At 47.8% G+C, this 20,128-nt stretch overlaps 1 protein-coding gene across 4 annotated transcripts in view; it reads left to right on the top strand.

The window, feature by feature from the left end:
- The window catches only part of ZSWIM8 (zinc finger SWIM-type containing 8), a 2,297,361-nt gene that overhangs the window by 1,335,679 nt on the left and 941,554 nt on the right, over nt 1–20,128 (top strand). For all 4 annotated transcript variants that reach the window (XM_085603517.1, XM_085603518.1, XM_085603514.1 and 1 more), the window contains exon 17: nt 17,228–17,377. In XM_085603517.1, coding sequence (XP_085459643.1) covers nt 17,228–17,377 — 150 coding nt within the window. The remainder of the gene's footprint in view (nt 1–17,227; nt 17,378–20,128) is intronic.

A 20,128-nucleotide genomic window follows, 5' to 3' on the forward strand; every position in this document is an offset into this window, starting at 1 on the left:
CATGGGCTGCAGCATGTATTATGCCACCCACTAGAGACCACTCAAACTGTGACTACAGGCCCTCCATTGCAGCCTGTGTGAGCTTGTGTTAGCACCACTCACCACAGATACAAGTTTCCTTATATCTGAGATCACTGCACTTAAAACATATAAGTCATCCATGAGGTAGGCCTTTCAATTCTGAATGCAAGGTGCTTGGTTCTAAGTGTGAGGGTGCCCTGTATGAGCAGGATGCTCCCTACAAAACCCAGAGTCAGTTCTCCAGGCTTTGTAAGTGTTGTCAGCCATTTTAGACATATAGTGGACATCAAGTCAATCACTAGATGTCTAACTATATATTAGCCAAATCAACAATTGATGGACAGAATGCAGAACAATGTCATACATTCACCCCAGTACAGAGATCTGGGCCTAAATCCATCGTTTTTTTGCTCACCATGCCATTCCAGTTTGAACCCAGCCATATGCAAATCAGTCTTGACCCTGTGCCTCATGGGAACAGTCCAGCCCGAACTGCCATGCCAGGTCCTCCCTGGACTGGAAACAAGCATCCTAGGACCGGTTTCGGGGTTTCACCCCTCTTCAGCCTGGCTGAAGACGGCTGAAATGCCAGAAACCGGTCCTAGGAAGCTTGTTTCCGGTCAAGGGAGGACATGGCTTGGCAGTTCGGGCTGGCCTGTTCCCATTAGCACAGGGTCAGACTGATTTGCATATGGCCATGTCTGAACTGGGGTGGCAGTGGGCTAAAGAACGGTGATGGATTAAACCCAGATCAGTTGACTGGGGGTGAGTGCTTGCAATGTTCAACACTCCGTCCATCATTTCCTTTGGTTTTTGCTTTGTTCGCCATAAGTTGGCAGGGTATGCTCAGACGTGAGTCCCTTGCTCACTTTGCCACTGGATTCAAGCAAGCCTGGCTGAAGACGGCTGAATTGCCAGAAACTGGTCCTAGGAAGCTTGTTTCCGGTCAAGGGAGGACATGGCTTGGCAGTTCGGGCTGGACTGTTCCCATGAGGCACAGGGTCAGACTGATTTGCATATGGCCATGTCTGAACTGGGGTGGCAGAGTGAGCTAAAGAACGGTGATGGATTAAACCCAGATCAGTTGACTGGGGGTGAGTGCTTGCAATGTTCAACACTCCGTCCATCATTTCCTTTGGTTTTTGCTTTAACTATATATTAGCTGCACCGCAACTGGTCATGTTTGTTATACAACATGTTGGAATCCTACCCCAACACTGATTCCAGTGTTGGATATAGGATCCCATGTGCTGGAGGGCTCACCTAGGGAGCCCCCCTGTATTCCCTGTACCAGCCTTTCAGGGCCTAACAGCAAGCTACTGCTCCTGTTGACCACAGACACAATTATGCCATCCTGCTGCTGCACCAGGCTGAGCAGGGAAAGGTAAGACAATAGGCTTCCTGTCACAGGGAGGTGTAACCGCATCCCAGACAGGATTTAGTGTATTGGGCTGGGGTGGGGGCGCTTGCCAGCGCCACCAGACTGCTTTGAAGAGCACATTTGGTGCCCTCCTTGCATACTCCAGTTGGAAGCAGTTCAGGGAGTCGTTGGCTCCCATTCTGGCAGAAAACTGGACAAAGGACATGGGAGTATTCTCTCCTTTTTCCAGCCCGTCCCCTGGGAGGGCTCGCTGATTTGTTCCAACTCTTTCCTTAAGGTACTTAAGGGCTTATCTGTGGGTGGGTCTTCAGATTCAGCGTGGGACAAGATTCAGATCTGCAACCACTTCATCCGCAACCTTCTGAGCACTTTGGACTTCACTGAATTTCGCTTGGGAACCGAGACTGCAGCTGGAAGACTCCTGCTGCTCCTGGTCTTGTTGACCTGCCAGTCTTCTGCGTCGTCTGTGACTGTGCTTCATACAGGTTCTTCTGCAGACCTGTGGGCTTAAAAGACACCGAAATTTCTACATTGCAGTGAAGCAGTCACTCCCCTGCATCTGCAGGCACCGCAACAAAGATGACCGGTCTGTTGCTTCCGAATTCTCACGGACTCCGAAAGGTTCAGCAGCACAGGTGGTGGTTCTGCAACTCCCTCAGGGCTTGGCCTGTCTTCACAGTAGGTTTAAAGTCAGTATCCCTTGTCGGAACCGCTGGAGCAACACCCCTATGCACCACGTTGACTTTACATTGCCAAGGCTTGTTGACTCTCTTCCCCAGAGATCTTCAGGTTCTAAGAAGCTCCAGCCTCTGGCATCTCCTGCTACCAAGACCTTCGTCCTTATAGCATCCTCTGCACTGTGGGCCTCAATTCTTGGTGAGCTACTCATGGTCCTCTTGCGACTCCTGTGCATTCAGCCTGTGGGTCCTCTTGATGGTATTATTTGGCTCCAGTGGACTCCCCTGCTTGCTTAGGGCCTGCTCTGACTCTCCTGCACTTGGTGAGTCACTTTGACCTTGCTGGCTCCAGCACTGTACCTGCTTCGCTTTCTTCATCTGTTGCTGCTGCCAAGGCTTGTTGGTGCTCTCGCCAGACACTGAACCCCTGGCTCTCGACTTCGACGTGAGACAGCTAACAAATGACTCCTGTCTCCCGCAGCGTCACCTGGTCCTCACAGCTGCAGCGACAAGGTCACCGTCAACTCTTCTCCATCTTCGTTCATCGGTGGTCATTTGTCTTATGTGCCTCCTGGTCACTCCCGAGTGGCATAGATTCTGTCCTCTCTGCTTGCAAGTACTCCTCTTCAAGAATCCACCTGTGGATTTCACTGGACACTTCCACCTTCTTCGCCAGCGGCATCTTCACTGAAGGCCTCCGTTGTGGGCTACAGCGGTTTCCAACATCACGTGACACCTATGCACCCGGCTTCTCTGGTGTAGGTATCCTGGTTCCTGTGGTATCCATGGGTGGGTTGACTCCCCAACCTTTTATCTTCCGTGGGGTTTCTTTAGGGTCCTTTGGGAAGGGTCCTTTTTGCAAACTGCAACTGCGACTTCCCCATTGACTTGTATTGAGCATGCCGTTGTGTTCCCATTCTGCACACAGCCTCAATGGGCTTCCTGGGTACTTACCTTGGGTGGTTACTTGGGTCCCCGGCTCTTCTCAGTCTTCCGGGTCTAGTCTTGACTTTGGTCGTGGTTTGCATACCAGTTTCTTAGTATATGGTTTGGTCTCCCCCTAGAGACCACTGTGTATTTGTGCTATTTACCTATTCAGTTATTAAAATATTGTGTGTATTGTGATTATATCTCCGGGTTGGAGATATTACATTGTGTTGGAGAGTGTTTATAATAAATACCTACTTTTTTAACTGCAGTGTGTAGTTTTTTTTACTTGACCTACACTGTATAAATAGTACTGGTAAAACATGCTGCTTTACACTCCTTCTGGACTAAGCCTGAAGGCTTCTCTCCACAGCTACCACTTTTAGAGCTTTCTATGGTTGTCTAAGACCACTAAAATCACCATGAGGGTTGTCTGGATTAGTGCAGGATGCTTCACTTAAATAAGTGTGCACCATAAACTAAGCCAGCCTCCTACACTTCCATTACGACGTCAACTGTGAAGACTGTTGTTCCTAAAGTATAACTTCTCCTCAGCAGTGGAGGCCCGGAACTGTCTTTTGGCTCCACCCTCGGAAATAGTTGTTTAAATTTTTTACCTTTTTAAAATATTTTCTGGGATAGGATTATAATAATTATATTTGCTCTCACACTTTGAGAATATGACCGCTTAGGGAAGTAAGATTTGAACAGTCTAGGTAAATTTACACTGTTTTGTAAAGAGGATTGCATTGAATTATACTGAAGTACTGTATTAGTCGCAGTGTTGTTCCTGTTACATTTCTAACGCCGGATAGGTTTTCAATTTCTTACTAATCCTATAGCGCACTTGCACTTTATTAGTCCAAGGACTTTTTTATTTACGTGGAGTTTTTTGACTTTTTGTTGACTCCTTTTGATGTGCTAGGGGTGTCTAGTGAGAAGACCTTGGGGTTCAAGCCGTGCGGCACCTTTCACCATGCCATGTTTTGTCACGGACCCCCACTTAGTGTGTCTCGGGTGTTTGGAGTGCAACCACAACACAAAGTCGTGCTCCAATTGCCGAGACATGGTGCCGAAGGCTTTGAGGGAGTGGTCCCAAAAGCATCGTACAGCACCACGGAGGTCGCCTCACCGATCTCGATCCCGGTCTCTGTCGAGAGAAACGTCCGAGCACCGTTCTGGTGAATTGAAGTCCTCTTTGTCGAAGTCGTTGAAGTCCGGTAAGAGGCACCACAAAAAGCACACAAAGCGTGCTTCGACTTCACCCTGCCCGTCACTCATGAAGTGGAGGAACAGCAGCATTTGAGGCCCTGCTCTGAGGAGCTGGTGCCTGGGTCACACCTCCACAGTGACCTTCCACGGCACTGTGTCCACCACCGAGGTCCTCAGCGTCACCGGTGCCAACTGGCGGTACCTCCCCAATCCTCATTCCTAACGACACAGAGCCCGCCCGACATGCACAGACCCTGAGACTGGCACCAATGGAGCTGTATGGATCCATGTCATTCAACCTGCCCTATTCTGAAGGGTTAGGAATAGATGAGGGGGGTTGGGAGGGAAGGGAGCAGGATCCCTTAGAAATCCCGCAACCAAAAGACATCGACTGGTACAAAGAACAGGGTGATGCCAGTGGTCTAAACACCTGCCCAGATTCTGGCATGCTGTCTCCACCTAACATGGCTACAGAGGAGAGGGCATCATTTGCTATGGTGGTGCGTAGGGCTGCGAAGGTCTTGTACCTGCAGCTCCCTACGGTGGCAGTCAAGACTAACATCTTGCAAGAGGCCCTTCAGCCTGGTGTCTCCAGCTCAGAACTTTTGCTGCCTTTTTAATGAGGCCTTAACAGAAGTTATTCTGGGCTCCTGGTTCAAGCCCAGCACAGGGACTCCTGTGAATAGAACTATTGCCCATTGCCATCGCCCTACACCAGACAACCCAGTTTTCCTCAGCACCCCACAAAGTTTGGAGATTCAAGCTTCCACTTCCCATGGTGCGTTCCCTGTCTGGAGGTGCAAAAGGGAATCCAAGAGACTGGACGGCTTTGGGAAGAAAATGTTCTCTTCTAGCATTGTGGTGGGTGAACACCGCATGCCTTTTGGGACGTTATTCCCATTCAGTATGGGACACGGTTGTGCAGGTGTTTCCCAGAGTCTCAGAAGATGGCCGGATCCTACTTTCCCAAGCCATTTCAGACAGGAGAGATGCAGCAAAGTTTGCCATCCGATATGGCTTGGACACGACAGACTCGCTGGGTTGAGTGATTTCCACTACAGTGGCCTTACATCGCCACGCCTGGCTGAGGACATCTAGTTTTTCGGGGGATGTCTAAGCTAATCTTATGGACATGCTCCCATCTTTTCGGATACAAAGCAGATGCAGCCCTTGAGCGTTTCAAAGACTTGCAGGCTACGGCTAAGTCCTTGGGCCTCACCACAACATCCTGGCCTGTAACTGCATTTTGCTCCTTTCGTGGCTAGGGAAGGAGCTACCAACCTCACCAGCCCTTTTCCGGCCAGAAGGCCCCATAGGTTCAGCAGCCTCTGCAGGGCCGTGGACGCGGTTCCCCCTGACACCCTGGGTCGGGAGGCCAGAAGTCGAGCAAGGCCACGATCCCATCCGCCACTGCAAAATCTTCATAATCTGATCCCCCCAGGATCATTCAAGACTAGTTGGGGCCAGGATACGCCATCAACTCCACCACTGGCGAAACATCACCTCAGACAAGTGGGTATTGCAAATAGTCAGAAAGGCTACTCCCTTCCCTTTGAGACTACCCCTCCCTCAATGCCTCCAGTGTACGATTGGCTGACAGAGGACCACTTTCCCTACTCCGTGAGGAAGTCAAAACTCTTTTGGCCAAGGGAGAGGGTTCCCGGCCAGAAATAGGCTATGGTTGTTATTCCTGCATTTCTTGGCTCCAAAGAATGACGTAGGACTTTATCCTAACCTCGACCTCAGAGCTCTCAATTACTTCCTCAAAAAGGGGAAGTTCAAGATGCTTACCCTAGCTCAGGCCCTGTCTGCCCTGGACCCAGGAGACCGGATGGTAGCGCTGGACTTGCAGGATGCCTATTTTCATATCCCTGTCCTGCCTGCCCATCGTCTTACCTGTAGTTTACAGTGGGCCACGAGCACTTTCAGTTTGCGGTGCTCCCCCTCGGTCTCACCAGTGTCCCTCGGGTGTTCACAATGGTGATGGTAGTGATTGCAGCCCATCTGCGGAGATTGGGGGTTCCAGTCTTACTCTATCACGACTGGTTATTGAAGGTGGCTCGTCCTAAGCAGTCGTCTCCCACCTCTAGACTACCGCAAACCTTCTGCATTCGCTGGGGTTCACTATCAACGTGCCGAAGTCACACCTGACTTCCTTTCAGACGCTCACTTTTTTTGGGGCGGTTCTGGACACGAGTGCAGTTTCGGACTAATCCTCCCAAGTGGCGAGTCTAGGATATTCAGGCTATGATACCGATGTTTCAGCCTCTATCCTGGATTTTGGTGAGAATGACTGAAACTGTCGGGCCTCATGGCTTCCTGCATCCTGCTGGTGGACCATGCACGGTGGCGCATGTGGGCTCTGCAGTGGGATCTGAAGTTCCAATGGAAACAGCATTGAGGAAATCTCACCCACCTGGTTCAGATATCAGAGGGCATTGCGAAAGACCTGCATTGATGGATGACAAACCGCGATTGGGTCAGAAGCAGATCCCTCTCCCTTCCCTACCCAGATCTCACATTAGTGACGGATGGGTCCCTTCTAGGATGGTACGGCCATCTGGGGAAGGTGTAGATAAAAGAACTCTGGTCTCCGGCGGAAGCCAAGCTCCATATCAACCTATTGAAGCTTTGTACGATCCGACTGGCACCGAAAGCCTTTTTTTACCATCCATCAAGGGAAAGCTAGTTCAGGTGTTCATAGACAAGATTACCGCCATGTTGGACTGCAACAAACAAGTTGGAGTTGGGTTGTGGACTCTCTGTCAAGAGGCCATGAGCCTCTGGACATGGCTGGAAGAACAGGGCATTTCCCTGGTAGTTTAACTTCCGGACGGTTCTCTGAACACCACAGCAGACAAACTCAGCCGTGGGTGCCTTGTGGCTCAGATGTGGCATCTCCATCTGGAGGTAGCAAAAGGTCTCTTTCAGCAGCGGGGAGAGCCTTGGTTAGAGCTGTATGCTTCCAAAGAGAGCACTCAATGTCATCAGTTGTGTGCCTTGGAATTTCCAAGGTGGCTCTCGCTCGACAACGCTTTTTGTCGCGGTTGGAGCTCATGCCTCCTGTGTGCCTTTCCACCCAAGGCACGTCTGCACAGAGTACTCATTAAGATCAGTAGGGACCGGGCACAAGTCAATCTTGTGGCTTCAGACTGGGCACGGAGTGTTTGGTATCCCAAGCTTCTGGATATTACCATCGATCCTCCGATCAGGCTGCCCCTTTGGGAGGATCTTTTGTCGCAGCAGGGGAGTGTTCTCCACCCAAACTTGTCCACTCTCATCCTTCTTGCATGGAGATTGAGTGGCGACAGTTGACATCTTTTGACCTTCCTCCTGAAGTCTGCGAGGTTATTCTGGCAGCACGGCAACCCTCCATGAAATCGGTGTATACCTGCAGATGGAAAAAATAATTGTAAATATTGTACAGAATGGTCTATTGACCCCTTATCTGCTTCTCTGGCAGATATTCTCCTATTTATCATTTCCTTGGCCCAGCAGGGCTCTGCTTTGGGCACTTTGAAGGGCTACCTTTCGGCCCTCTTGCCATTTCTTTGGCTGCCAGATCAGCCTTCACCTTTAACCCCTTCAGCGTGGCGTGGATTACCGCGCTGTGCTGAAGGGTTCTTGCGCGGGCAGGGCCGTGACGGAGCGGTTCCGTCATGCGCACAGCGCGACCGACGCGCATGACGGAACCGCTCCGTCACAAGCATCGAAAGGGTTAAGTCCCCTCTGGTGCAGAGGTGTTTGAAGGGGTTACCCCACTTGTTTCCCCCTTCGCCTTTTCTAATGCTACAATGAGACCTTAATTTGATCCTTACTTTTTTGATGTGCGCGCCATTTGAGCCGCTGCACAACTGTCCTCTACAGTTGCTTACTATCAAAACGGATTATTTGGTGGCAATTACCTTTGCCAGGAGGGTGAGCGAACTACAGGCACTGTCATCATAGCCTCCCTACCTGACAATCTTTCTGGACAAAGTAGTACTAAGAATTAGGGCATCCTTTTTGCCAAAGATTATAACTCCCTTTCATCTGGAACAGTCCGTTACTCTGCCCACTTTCTATGTACCTCAGCAACCGTCCAAAGGAAAAGCGCAACTCCACCGTCTAGACCCAAAAAGAGAGTTATCGTTCTACCTTGATCGTACAAAAGAGTTCCAGATGGATGACCAACCCTCTCTATAGGGTATGTGAGAGCAAAGAACGCTGGGTTATCCTCTGCATCAAAATATGTTATGCCTTGGCAAAAAAGCAGCCTCCTGGAGGCCTTAGGGCCTATTCCACTAGGGCGAAAGGAGCCACCACAGCCCTCCATCCTTGTGTTCCTACTTCTAATATCTACCAAGCGGCCACGTGGGCATCTCTGCACACATTCGCCAGACACTTTTTCCTGAATTCTCAGGTTCGCAGGAAGGGCCTGTTTGTCTATTTTGTCTTACAGGATTTGCAGGTTTAAAGCTTTTCCGCAGACCCTCCTCCTGGAAAGGTATTGCTTGGGTATCTGTTCAAAGGTAAGGAATCTGTGGCTAGATGTGTCTTATCAGATGGACTTGAATTCGGTAACGCCTTATAGACATTATCTTACCGCAGATTCCTTACCAACCCATCCATCCCCCCCCTCACTACGGAATTGTCTTTTAGTGTCAGGGCTGTTTCCCCTCAGGGCTCTAGCTTTTTTTTTTAACACACCATGGTTGGTCACTTCATGGTGTTGAAAGTCGTGAAAAGTACTGACTTCAGCGTGCCAGAGTGGTGGTTATATTGACGACGCAGACGTCACGACGAACACGCCACCGACGTCACGCAGAGGAGTCCGACACCATTTAACGGCGCACAAGGGTACTGATAAGAAAAATCTTCCTGATACAGCCTGACGACTGGAAGTTCAAAGGTAAGAAATCTGCGGATAGATCATGTCTCTACCAGATAAGGGATTACCGAAGGTAAGTAACTTGACCATTTTGTACTCCTTGTTTGCTTTTTATGTGGACCTCTTTGAGTTCCAAATTATAATAAAAATCTTGATCTCTCTTGATTCACTGCACTTACAATGTCCAAGATTGGACTCAGACAATGCAGGGCCATACTGCTCATGCGCGATGCCCTCTCCTGGGGTATAGTGCACCCTTCCTTAGGTGTTGAAGGCCGGCCACAGGTGTGACTTACCCATGCCACAGGCAGTGTCGGCATGGCACCCAGGACTGGGGGCCATGTCGACTCTTTTGGTTTAGCTACACCACAATAGATATCCTGCAATGGCAGTATGTATATCTTTGGTGTGGCGTCCTTTAGGGTGGCACATTACATGTTGCAGCCCTAAGGAACCCTCTCTCGTCACAAGGTCCTTGGTACCACTGGTACATTTTACATGAGACTTGTATGTGGGCCAAAGGTGTGGCAATTGTGGGAACAATGGTACAGGTTAGGGAAAGGACACAGGCCCTGGGAACCTCATTAGCAGGGACCAAGGGCACATTCAGTCAAAGCGCATTAGAAGCCTGGCAAAAAGTGGGGGGTTACTGCAACAGAAATCCACTTTCCTACACAAGCCCCCCTCCCCCAGCCCAAAGTCCAGGAGACTAAGCCAAACCTGGGTGAGTCTTCCTAGTCTTTCATGCAAGGAAGTGTAGAGGAAGTGGTTTGAAAGTTGCAGGGCCTACTCTGCCTTACATCCTTCTGTCTAGTTCAGTCCCTTTGGAGAGCTGGCCTACTTCAACAGGTTCAAGAGGACCTAATTGCCAGAGCTCCTTTCCTAGTTCTTTAGTGTCTTTACTGCATCTTTTAGTCTGGGTTTAGAGGTCTCTACCTGTGCAAATTCTAACTTAGATATGGCAGCACCCAGCTTACCCACAGAGGTTACCCACAGCTTGAGTATCCCCACCATGACCAACAGGGTCAGGTGGCCTAACTTACTATTTGGCATGGGGCTAGACGACCATGCCAAGGACAGTACAGCCATGAAGACTAACACCCTGCACAGGCCACTGACATCTGTCAGTGCCCAGATCCACACTTTTAGCTCTTCACTGGTAGGTGAATGAGCAGACTTCCAGGCTTTTTTGGGTTCTGGTTGCCTGTCGTCTGCAGTTTTAGAGTGGGGGTCACTACCCCTTGTAGTTAACACCCTCCTTCTACCCTCCTTGCTGTCAGCTGAGAAGCCACCCACTCGGGCTGGACAGTTGCGTGACTAGTCCAGTCTTTTTGTGGGACTGGTAGGACTTCACCAGTGCCAAATGTGGGCTTCTTCCCTACAGGGGTAGAATATCCTTGGCCTACTGGAATTGTGGCTAGCAGTTGTCTACCCTTCCTATGTTTTCTCTTCTTTTTAATTTGGGGCTTACCTACACTAGTTGCAGGGTCAGCCCGCCCAGATTCCTTGGGTGAGGACTTGCACTCGACCAGTACCTCACTTTGGCTCAAACCAACCTCTGGGTGGTCATTCCCAAGGAGACAGTCAAGCGGGAGGTCTTTAATGACTACCACCCTTCTCCAACTAAGGGACCTATCTATCTCTAGGGGCACTACAGCCACAGGCCTATCAGTGACCTCTGCTGGGATAACCCTTACTCTTTTTGTCTCCCCTGTGATATACTAGTTTGAGAGTACCAACCTCTAATGCACCACAGTGTGACTGCCACAGGGATCTCTCAGGGCAGTGACTTGGATCCCATTCACCAGTAGGTGGTGAAAGGGTCTACTCCCCTCTGGAATCTCTAACTCACCTTTTCGGCCCAATTTCTAGTTGAAGACTGTGTGGAATTACTCCTCTGAGCGACTACCTTCATAGGCTACACTGGCAACCCCTGGAGCTACAGCATGGGCTTTATTTTTTAAAACAGCTAGGGTCCTTGGTGTGGTATCCTGTCTTTGTAATGTAATGTAAAAGGAATTTATAAAGCGCAGCTAACACCAGACGGTTTCTTGGCGCTGGGGGCAGAGAGAAAGAAAACCAAACAGTCCAGGGGGCTAAGGACATTCTAATTATAAGCTATACGGAACAAATGGGTTTTTAGGAGAGACCTAAAATGGATTAAGGGGGAAGCCAGTCTCAGACTTAATGGAAGGGCGTTCCAAAAGGATGGGGCAAGGAATGAAAACCTTAGTCCTCCATGTTTTTTACGTTTAAAGGTAGGGGTTTGAAGTAGGGCAGGTGAGAAGAACGGAGGTTGCGGGAAGGGACATATGGGTGCAAAAGTGAAGAAATAAACAAGGGTCCTATACCAACAAGGGACTTAAAAATAATGCAGCCCAGTTTAAATTTGCACCGCTCAGTGACTGGGAGCCAGTGGAGAGCGTGCGTGCTGGTGTTTGGGTTGGTGGTAAATGAGCCGTGCTGCCTGGTTCTGGACCAGTTGGAGCCTCTTTAATTGGTATACAGGTAGGCCAACATAGAGAGAGTTGGCATAATCCAACCTGGAGATGACAAGCGCCAGTAGTACCAAGGTGTGGGCTTCAGTGGTCAGGAAGCGGGCAATCTTACGGATTTTTCTCAGTTTAAAGAAGCTAGAGGACACCACCGCACTGATCTGCGATTGCATTGAGAGATCATTACTGATGATAATCCCAAGGCTCTTCACTGAGCTGACGGGATTAGGGGGGGTGCCCAGCCTGGAGGGCCAAAAGGTGGAATTCCAAGGGTTGACTATGCCCCCGACAAGCAGAAGTTCAGTCTTGTCGGGGTTAAGCTTCAGATGGTTCGCCCCCATCGCGTCACTGATATGACAAAGAATGGATTGAAAATCGTCGATGGACTGGGTCGTGGAATTAATGTTGAAAACCAGCTGGATGTCATCCGCATAATTAAACGCGGTGACACCACTGCCTTGTAGCGAGCGGATAAGGGGGGTGAGATATAGATTGAAAAGGAGAGGGGATAAGGAGGATCCCTGCGGGACACCACAGGTTAGCTTAACCTCATCCGCAGAGAACTGAGAGAGCCGGACCGCCTGATGGCGGTTGCTCAAGAAGGAGCGGATCCAGGCCAACGCAGGGCCCTGGATGCCGGCCTCCCCAACACGGCCGGCCAGAATGTCATGGTCGAACGTGTCGAAGGCGGCCGACAAATCCAGGAGCACCAGGACCTGACTGATGTTAGAGTCCGCCCCTCTCCGTAGTTCCTCCATAACTGAAAGTATGACAGATTCTGTGGAGTGGTTGGGTCTGAATCCAGCCTGTTGATGGTCGAGGAACTGAGAGTCCTCGATGAAAGTACTCAGAGTGTTGGTCACATGGGCCTCAAGGACCTTGCTGAGGTAAGGGAGGAGGGAGATGGGACGAAAGTTGCTGATAATTGTAGGGTCTGCTGTAGGTTTTTTGAGGATAGGCGTGACCTCGGCTCGTTTAAATGATCCGGGAACAGTGCCAGAGGAGAGAGAGTTATTCAGCAGTGCCAAAGGGGGAGAAGGGCATGCTGTAAAGGCCTCACGGAGGACTGAGGGGGGGCAGCAGTCAGTAGGGGATCCTGACACAACCTTCTTAAGGAGGGCTAGAAATTCTGTCTCGGAGATTAGAGGGATCTGAGTCAGCTGCCTGGGATTGAGAGAAGGCAAAGTGGACTCAGGCCCAAGATGGTAAGAGAGGGCTGAGGATAGAATACTGTTCTTAATGTTAGCTATCTTTTCAACAAAGAAAAGGTTTAGAGAGTCACAAAGTGCCCGGGATGGGAGGGGTTTAGGGGTGATCCTGTCTGGGTTTGACAATTCCTCGACAATAGAGAAGATGTCCTTGGTTTTAGTGGCGGGGCTGGCAATCTTATTTGAGAAATACATGGATTTAGTTCGTAGGACTGCTAGTTTATAATCTTTGAGCAGGGTGGCGAAATGTAGTTTCATGTCAGGGGCATAGCCTCGTCGCCACTGGCGCTCAGCCTGCCTAAGGCCCAACTTCAAGGCTTTAAGGTCGTCCGTTAAACCATTTTTGGGCATCGTGAGGGCGTCTAAGTTTTAATTGTCTGCGGGGGGCCACGATGTCGCTGGCTGACTCCAGCCAGTGTGTAAGAGCAGAGGCTTGGGTGTCAATAGATCCCAGACTGGAGGGACTGGAGGTTTTAAGTAAGGTGGCAAAGTCATTGAGGTTAGCCCTGTTCCAATTCCGGGCTAAGAGGTTTCCTTCCTTGGGTCTACTAGGACTGGGAATGGCCGTGATAGAGAAGGAAACAATAAAATGGTCTGACCAGATGCAGGGAGAAATGAGGGGAGTAGAGATGTCCAGGTTGGATGTCCAAACCTGATCCAATATATGGCCCTTGATGTGAGTAGCTGTCTTTATGTGTGAAATACAGTTCATACTAGACAGGAGCTCAGTAAATGATATGGAGCAGGTATTCTCCTTAGCATGAGAGGGCCAGTAGTTAAAATCGCCCAGAACCAAGATTCTGGAATTGTTAATGATGAGTTGGGATAGCATATCGCCAAACAGCAGAGGAAAATTCTGCATGGGTTGGGGGGGTGGTAAACTAACACACAGGTAAGTGGAGTGGTAAGGGGTTCCAGTCTAGCCGTAAGGAATTCAACTGAGGGGATGCCAGTTAAGTTCAAAGCGGAGAACTGAATGGAGTTTTTAATAATTGCTGCTACTCCTCCTCCCGGCCTTCCAGAGGCTCTGTTTACATGGAGGATGTAGTAACCAGTAGGGATTGCAGCAAGTAAATCAGGAGCAGAGTCATCGTTCAGCCAAGTCTCTGTTAGCAAAAGTATATCCGGCTGCTCAGAGTCTAACAGTGCGAAGATTTCCAGCTGATGCTTTACCAGTGATCGTGTGTTAAGGTAGATCACTGTCAGCTGAATGGGTGGAGTATGATTATTAGATAGAAAAGAAGTGTTTGAAGGAGGAGTTGGGAGAGGACCTGTCATCTCGGGGAAAATTTCTCTGGTGCAAAGAAGTCCCAGTGACTCACAGTTCAACAGAGTAGGGGGGGGGGGGGGAGGACCTGTATGAATGAAGTTGAATCAAATCTATGGAGGAGTATTTCCTCAAGCCAGCAGGGGGACGTGCCCCGTGCCCCGACCGGCCGCGGACGGGCGCAGACGGGCTTGCCTTAGGCGCGCCTTCGGCGCGCCCGCTGCGCTCGTCTGCTGCGCGTCCGGCCGAGGCACATCCTTTAATGGCGATGGGGGGTGTGGCCTCGCAGTGGTGGGCGTGGCCTCGCTTCAGGCTATGGCGGCAAAGGCAAGGTTTTTCCCGCGACAGCGTAGATCAGCTGTGCGGTAGAATCTAGAACGAGTGTTCCAAAAAGGGAGAGTGCCCAGGGGAGAATACAGCAGTAAATAGTGCCACAGAGTAAAAGAAAATAATTGTTTTAAAAAAAAAGCGCTAAGCTATCTCCCGGCTTCCGCCTCAGGAGCAGTTTGTTTTAATCTCAATGTGTCTGGTGGAAGTATCGCGCGCCTGAAATGCTTTCCGGGGGGGGGGGGGCGTGGCCTCGCAGTGGTGGGCGTGGCCTCGCTTCAGGCTTTGGCGGCGAAGGCAAGGTTTTTCCCGCGACAGCGTAGATCAGCTGTGCGGTAGAATCTAGAACGAGTGTTCCAAAAAGGGAGAGTGCCCAGGGGAGAATACAGCAGTAAGTAGTGCCACAGAGTAAAAGAAAATATTTGTTTTAAAAAAAGCGCTAAGCATATTCCCGGCTTCCGCCTCAGGAGCAGTTTGTTTTAATCTCAATGTCTGTCTTTTGACAGTTGTGACACCATACCCTATTGGGATCCCAGTTTTTACCTTGGTACCCAATTTTAGTGTGTGAGGTATCTTTGGGCCCACCGTCTTCATCAGGTTTGTGGGGGCTACCTGTGATGACCAAGTTTTATCTTTAGGATCTTCACCCTCGTTTCCCCAGGGGAGGTTCTGTAACTCTTGTCATCTGAAAGAGACTATTCGATATAGATTCCTTACCTTAGCATTACCCCAGTTCTCAGACTGGATGCGGAGAACTTTTTCTTCAGCAATACCCCTGCACGTCAGTAGGTGGCGGCGGTCGTGGTCGCCGGGATAATGTTTTTCCACGCCAGCCTAGTGCACATCTGGCGAGAGCTTGCCCCTTAGTCATTTTTTGACTAACCCTTTTTTGACTTTTGTCGATGTCTTTTTTGAGTCGCGAGTGATGTCCCATCGTCGGACCGGATTCAAGCCTTGTGATTCTTGTCTCAAGCTGATGTCTGTGACGGATCCGCACCTCGTGTGCCTCAGGTGCCTGGTGCACAACCACTACCCGAAGTTGTGCTCCAACTGTCGAACCATGAATCCAAAGTCATAGTGGGAGCAGTGCCGGAAGCTTTTGGATGCCCGGCAGTCGGTTCTGCACTTATCTGAAGCGTACGCAGCAGTTCCGGGTGGATGACAAGCTTTTTGTTGGCTACATGGGCGCCAATAAAGGTCGGGCTGTGCACAAACTGACCATCTCGCGGTGGGTTGTTCTGTGCATCAAAGCATGTTACTCCTTGGTTAAGAAGGAGCCTCCTGCGGGGCTGCATGCCCATTCGATCAGGGCAACTGCAGCCACTGCTGCCTTGGGACGCGCCGTCCCCTTGCAGGACATTTGTCAGGCAGCTACGTGGGCTTCGCTGCACACGTTTACCAAGCATTACTGCCTTGCCAGTCAGGTCCGGAGGGACGGCTTCTTTGGCCGCTCTGTTCTCCTTGACTTCCTGGTGTAATCTTTTTGCAGACCAACCACCGGGGTTGGTATTGCTGGGGTATCTATTCTAAGGTAAGGAATCTATCACTAACGTGTCTCTTTCAGATGCACAAGTTACTACTTGTGTAACGATATATCTGTAAGAGACATTAGTTAGTGATAGATTCCTTACCCCCCCACCCATCCTCCCTGTTCTGCGAACAGATTTCTAGGGTTAAGGTCATCCCTTTCTGGGCCAGAGTTTCTTGGCACCAGTGGTCAGTTTCTTGCATGGCTCTGCGTTCCTGGCACGGTAAGTTGTGTACAGAACTGAAGTCCGCATGCATAGGTGGCACCTATGTAGTCTCCGTGACGTCATATCGGCGCTTACGACGCCAGTGACAGAGGCGGAGCCGCACAACGCCACCTACTGACGCGCAGGGGTACTGCTACAGAAAACTTTCCTGATCCAGTCTGATGCCTGGGGATATTCTAAGGTAAGGAATCTATCACTAACTAATGTCTCTTACAGATATATTGTTAAACAAGTAGTAACTTGTGCTTTATTACTTTAAGAATAAAGTCATATGATTGACAATTCAGTGATTTTTTTAAACATTTAAAAGCATGGATCAAGGTCACAGTCTTGGCCCTTAGGTCCTTAAAATAGAATTTAAAGGATACTCGATTGTCGAACACCACCCCTAAGTATCTATACGTCTTGACAAATTCAATTGTAACTGCTCTTGCCTTCCATGAATTAAACTTCTGTTTAATCGTACCAATTTTCATCACTTTGTTTTTTTTTTACATTCAGTTCAAGGCCATTCTGTAGTATATAGTCATCAAAGGCGGAAATAAGTCTTTGTAGGCCAATAGCAGTATGACTCTCCTCTATTTGGATGATGAATGACAAGTTTGGTCGCAGTTGCTATTTTTATCCATAGGTTCTTCCACCGATTTCTCATCTAAAGATCCATCATCGGTAGGTATTATATTTTTGGTGAAAACTTAGAATGGAGTTCGGCCGCTACAGCAGCTCTAGAGGAGAACCGTGTAGGTAGCTCCTGAAAGTAATAGTGTGACTTTGAGGGATGTTTTGATGTTATTTCTACAATGATATCACTTATAAAGATGACGAGAGTTAAGAGTAGAAGTAGCATTTTTCAAATTGTTATTCAAGGTTACACATTTTCACCTGATTGGTAAATATTACTGTGGTTCCATCGGACTGTTCCTGTAGTGATTACTAGTAACTGGAAAGTGCAGTGCAGTTCTGTTTTATCGCTCTGTGTTCATTTATTTCTCTCTTTATTCCAAATCAAGACAAAAAAAGAATATCAATAAACATAGACAAGCAGCCTTCTCCATAATAACTTTGTATATTTTTTCTCTTATTTTTAGAGAACTCCCAGAAAGTCCTTTGTGAGCCCTCTACAGAGTCTGCCTTCAAGCAGGAGGGTAAAGTCCCTAGTCGACTGGCTCTTGGAGGTCGAGGTGGATATAACGGGAAGTGCTGGGGGTCACCCGTACGGCAAAAGAAAAAGCACACAGGTACAATCTTCTGGGCCTTCCTTTGATCCAATAAGTGATTGAAAACGATTTCATCAATTGTTCTGTGTATATACTGTCAAAATGTATAGTGATGTCTCTAAGTTTATGATTTATGTATTGTACTGTGGATGTCGTTTCCATGCGTGCTACTTTTATTTTTATCTCAGCCAGATCTTTTGCTTGCCATTTGTGCTGATAGCTGATGGTCTTTCAACTGCTTGCTTGACCTAAGCTTCACACAGTATAGAATAACAATAGACAGCCCACTTATCTCTTTAATTGCCACCATTAAATGTACAGCATAGAGCAATAGGAAGAAGAAATCTAGGCAGCTTTCATTTAAAAATTATAAACACATGTTGATGTGTTGAAGTACATAATGTTAATTTACAGTATGTAAATGGACGTTGAGAAGGAACCCTTTTTTTTATTAAGCATTTCGTCAGTAAAACTAACATTATTTTACAAATATCTTTTCAGTTAAGGTCATACTATTTTGCAACTCGCACTTTTTCATTAACAATATCGTTACCACCTATATATCTTGACATTAGTGCTTGTACGATCTCTCCATTACATTAAATACCCTCGCCTCCCTGCTCCCTCAGTACCCCATCTTAACCCATATTAAAATACAATTGTTATCACTTTTGCCTTGTCAAAGGCCATATTACAACTCAGCTAAACGTCTCACATAAACCATCGAACTTCTCCCTCACCTCCCCTCCCCCCAGGCATGTCATATATTGTAGCCCTCCTATGTTCTCTAACTGTGAAGGATGCCCAGGTTCCCTCCATCTGTTATGTTATATCTTCGCTCCTATGGCAATGGAAGGGAGAGGGGTCCCTGGAGGAACCCTTTTGTTTATGTAGAAAATATACAGTAGGATATTTATGAACTATACCTTCGAATATAAAACGGCTCCACTGAAGATATATTTAATGGTTGTGGGGAAATTCTGATCTTAGCCCATTATCCACTCACGCTCCAATTGTAAGAGTGATGCGCCTTTTTTATGTTTGGGGCTTGTTTCCACAAATAGGATCCCGGCCATACTTGTGTATTTTTAGAGCCCACATATTTGGGGATTCTAAAGATTCACTGGGCTTCGGGATTCCCCTGAAGGGAATGTAGAAACAGCCAAAATATAGCGTCAGTTTTTGATTTTGTTTTTGGAAAAAAATAAATAATTTAAGTGCTTTGCAAGAAAACTTTTGGTTTTTTTGTTTCTACAAAGGTCAGTAACAAAAGGTTTGCTGGGCTAAGATCACCATTTTCCTAGCTTTCAGGATCAAGCAGGGTTGTAAATAAAATAAAGACTTTTTGCAGTTTTGTAAGTGGCAGTCCTTTTTCCATATATTTTGTGGTTAAACAGAAGTGAAACCCATTGGGGAACCCATAATTCTCTATGCATTTATGAAACCTAGACTAAATTCAGCAAGGATTAATTTATTTAAATATGTGTCGTTTTCCCAAAGAAACAAATTGTTGAAGTAAAAAACTAATGGAGACAGGTAGGAAAAAAATTGAAAACTGTAACAACGTTTTCATCTGTACTTTAATGCCCCAATAACCAGTTTACAAAAGTAATGTACTGTTATGTTGTTACGGTCCTTCTGGTCGCAGGGATATGCAGTGTTTGTTGGTTGTCTAAATGCACACCATACCTCGAGCCAACAACTGAGCTCCGGCTTATAAAGATATTTGATTGTGTATGTACCATGCAGCAATTCATATGAAATAATCTAATGAATCAAACATGCTTATGAAAGAAACCTATGCATTTTTTTAAAATGTGCCAAAGACACTAAGTTTAAGAATAGTCGTTATTTGTAGAACTCTGAATTTGGGGTAACCCATACTATCTTGTGATTCAGAGGACATTTTGCAAAATGTTTTCTTTCTAGTATAATAGCTGATATTTAGAACTGTAAAATGGAGAGAAATTCAGTTAAAGACAAATGTTCTACTACTATTTATCCCAACGCTTCTCCTGATAAAAACAGTACTCCACTTCTGAGGCTGGAACTATCCCTGTGACACAGTAGGCTCGAAAACGCAATTGGAGACATCACTTTTTTACATTGACCTATTTGGCAATGTGGATAATTGTGGCATTTGGACCTACGCTCAACCAAAAATTAACTAAACATAGATATTTCTGAAAACTAGACACCCAGGAGAGCACAGGGTGGTGTGGCTTGCATGGATCTCATGACGTTTTCGGATCAACAATGGCCAACAAACCTCAAACTTTGTCTAAAATCACTCCCTTTCCTCAGATTTCTGTGAGGAAAAGTTCTGGTATCTGCAGAGATCGATAAAGCTCATACCACCCAGTACTTTCTCATGATAAAAACGGTACTACACTTGTGTGGCTGGGCCTATCATATGTGACTCAATCAGCCCAAAATACAACGTGGAGACATCAAGTTATTGCTGTGAAAATTGACTGTGTAGGTGATGTGGATATCTGTGGTTTTTGGACTAGGGCTTGGCTGCCTCCCAGGAAAAACTCTCAAAACTTGACATTTCATAAAACTACACACCTAGATGCGTCCACAGTGGTACGAGTTGCAACCTTTCTTACCCAGAATGCGATACAAACTTGTTAACTAGAATCATGCATTTTCCTCACATTCCTGTTGGGAAAGTGCGAAATCTTCTGGGATCCACAAACTTCTTATCACCCAACATTCCCACATTTCTGATAAAAAGGGTACCCCGCTTATGTGACTAGGCCTGTCGTC

The sequence above is a fragment of the Triturus cristatus genome, chromosome 1_2 (genome assembly GCF_964204655.1).
Source record: "Triturus cristatus chromosome 1_2, aTriCri1.1, whole genome shotgun sequence".
Classification (NCBI taxonomy): Eukaryota; Metazoa; Chordata; class Amphibia; order Caudata; family Salamandridae; genus Triturus; species Triturus cristatus.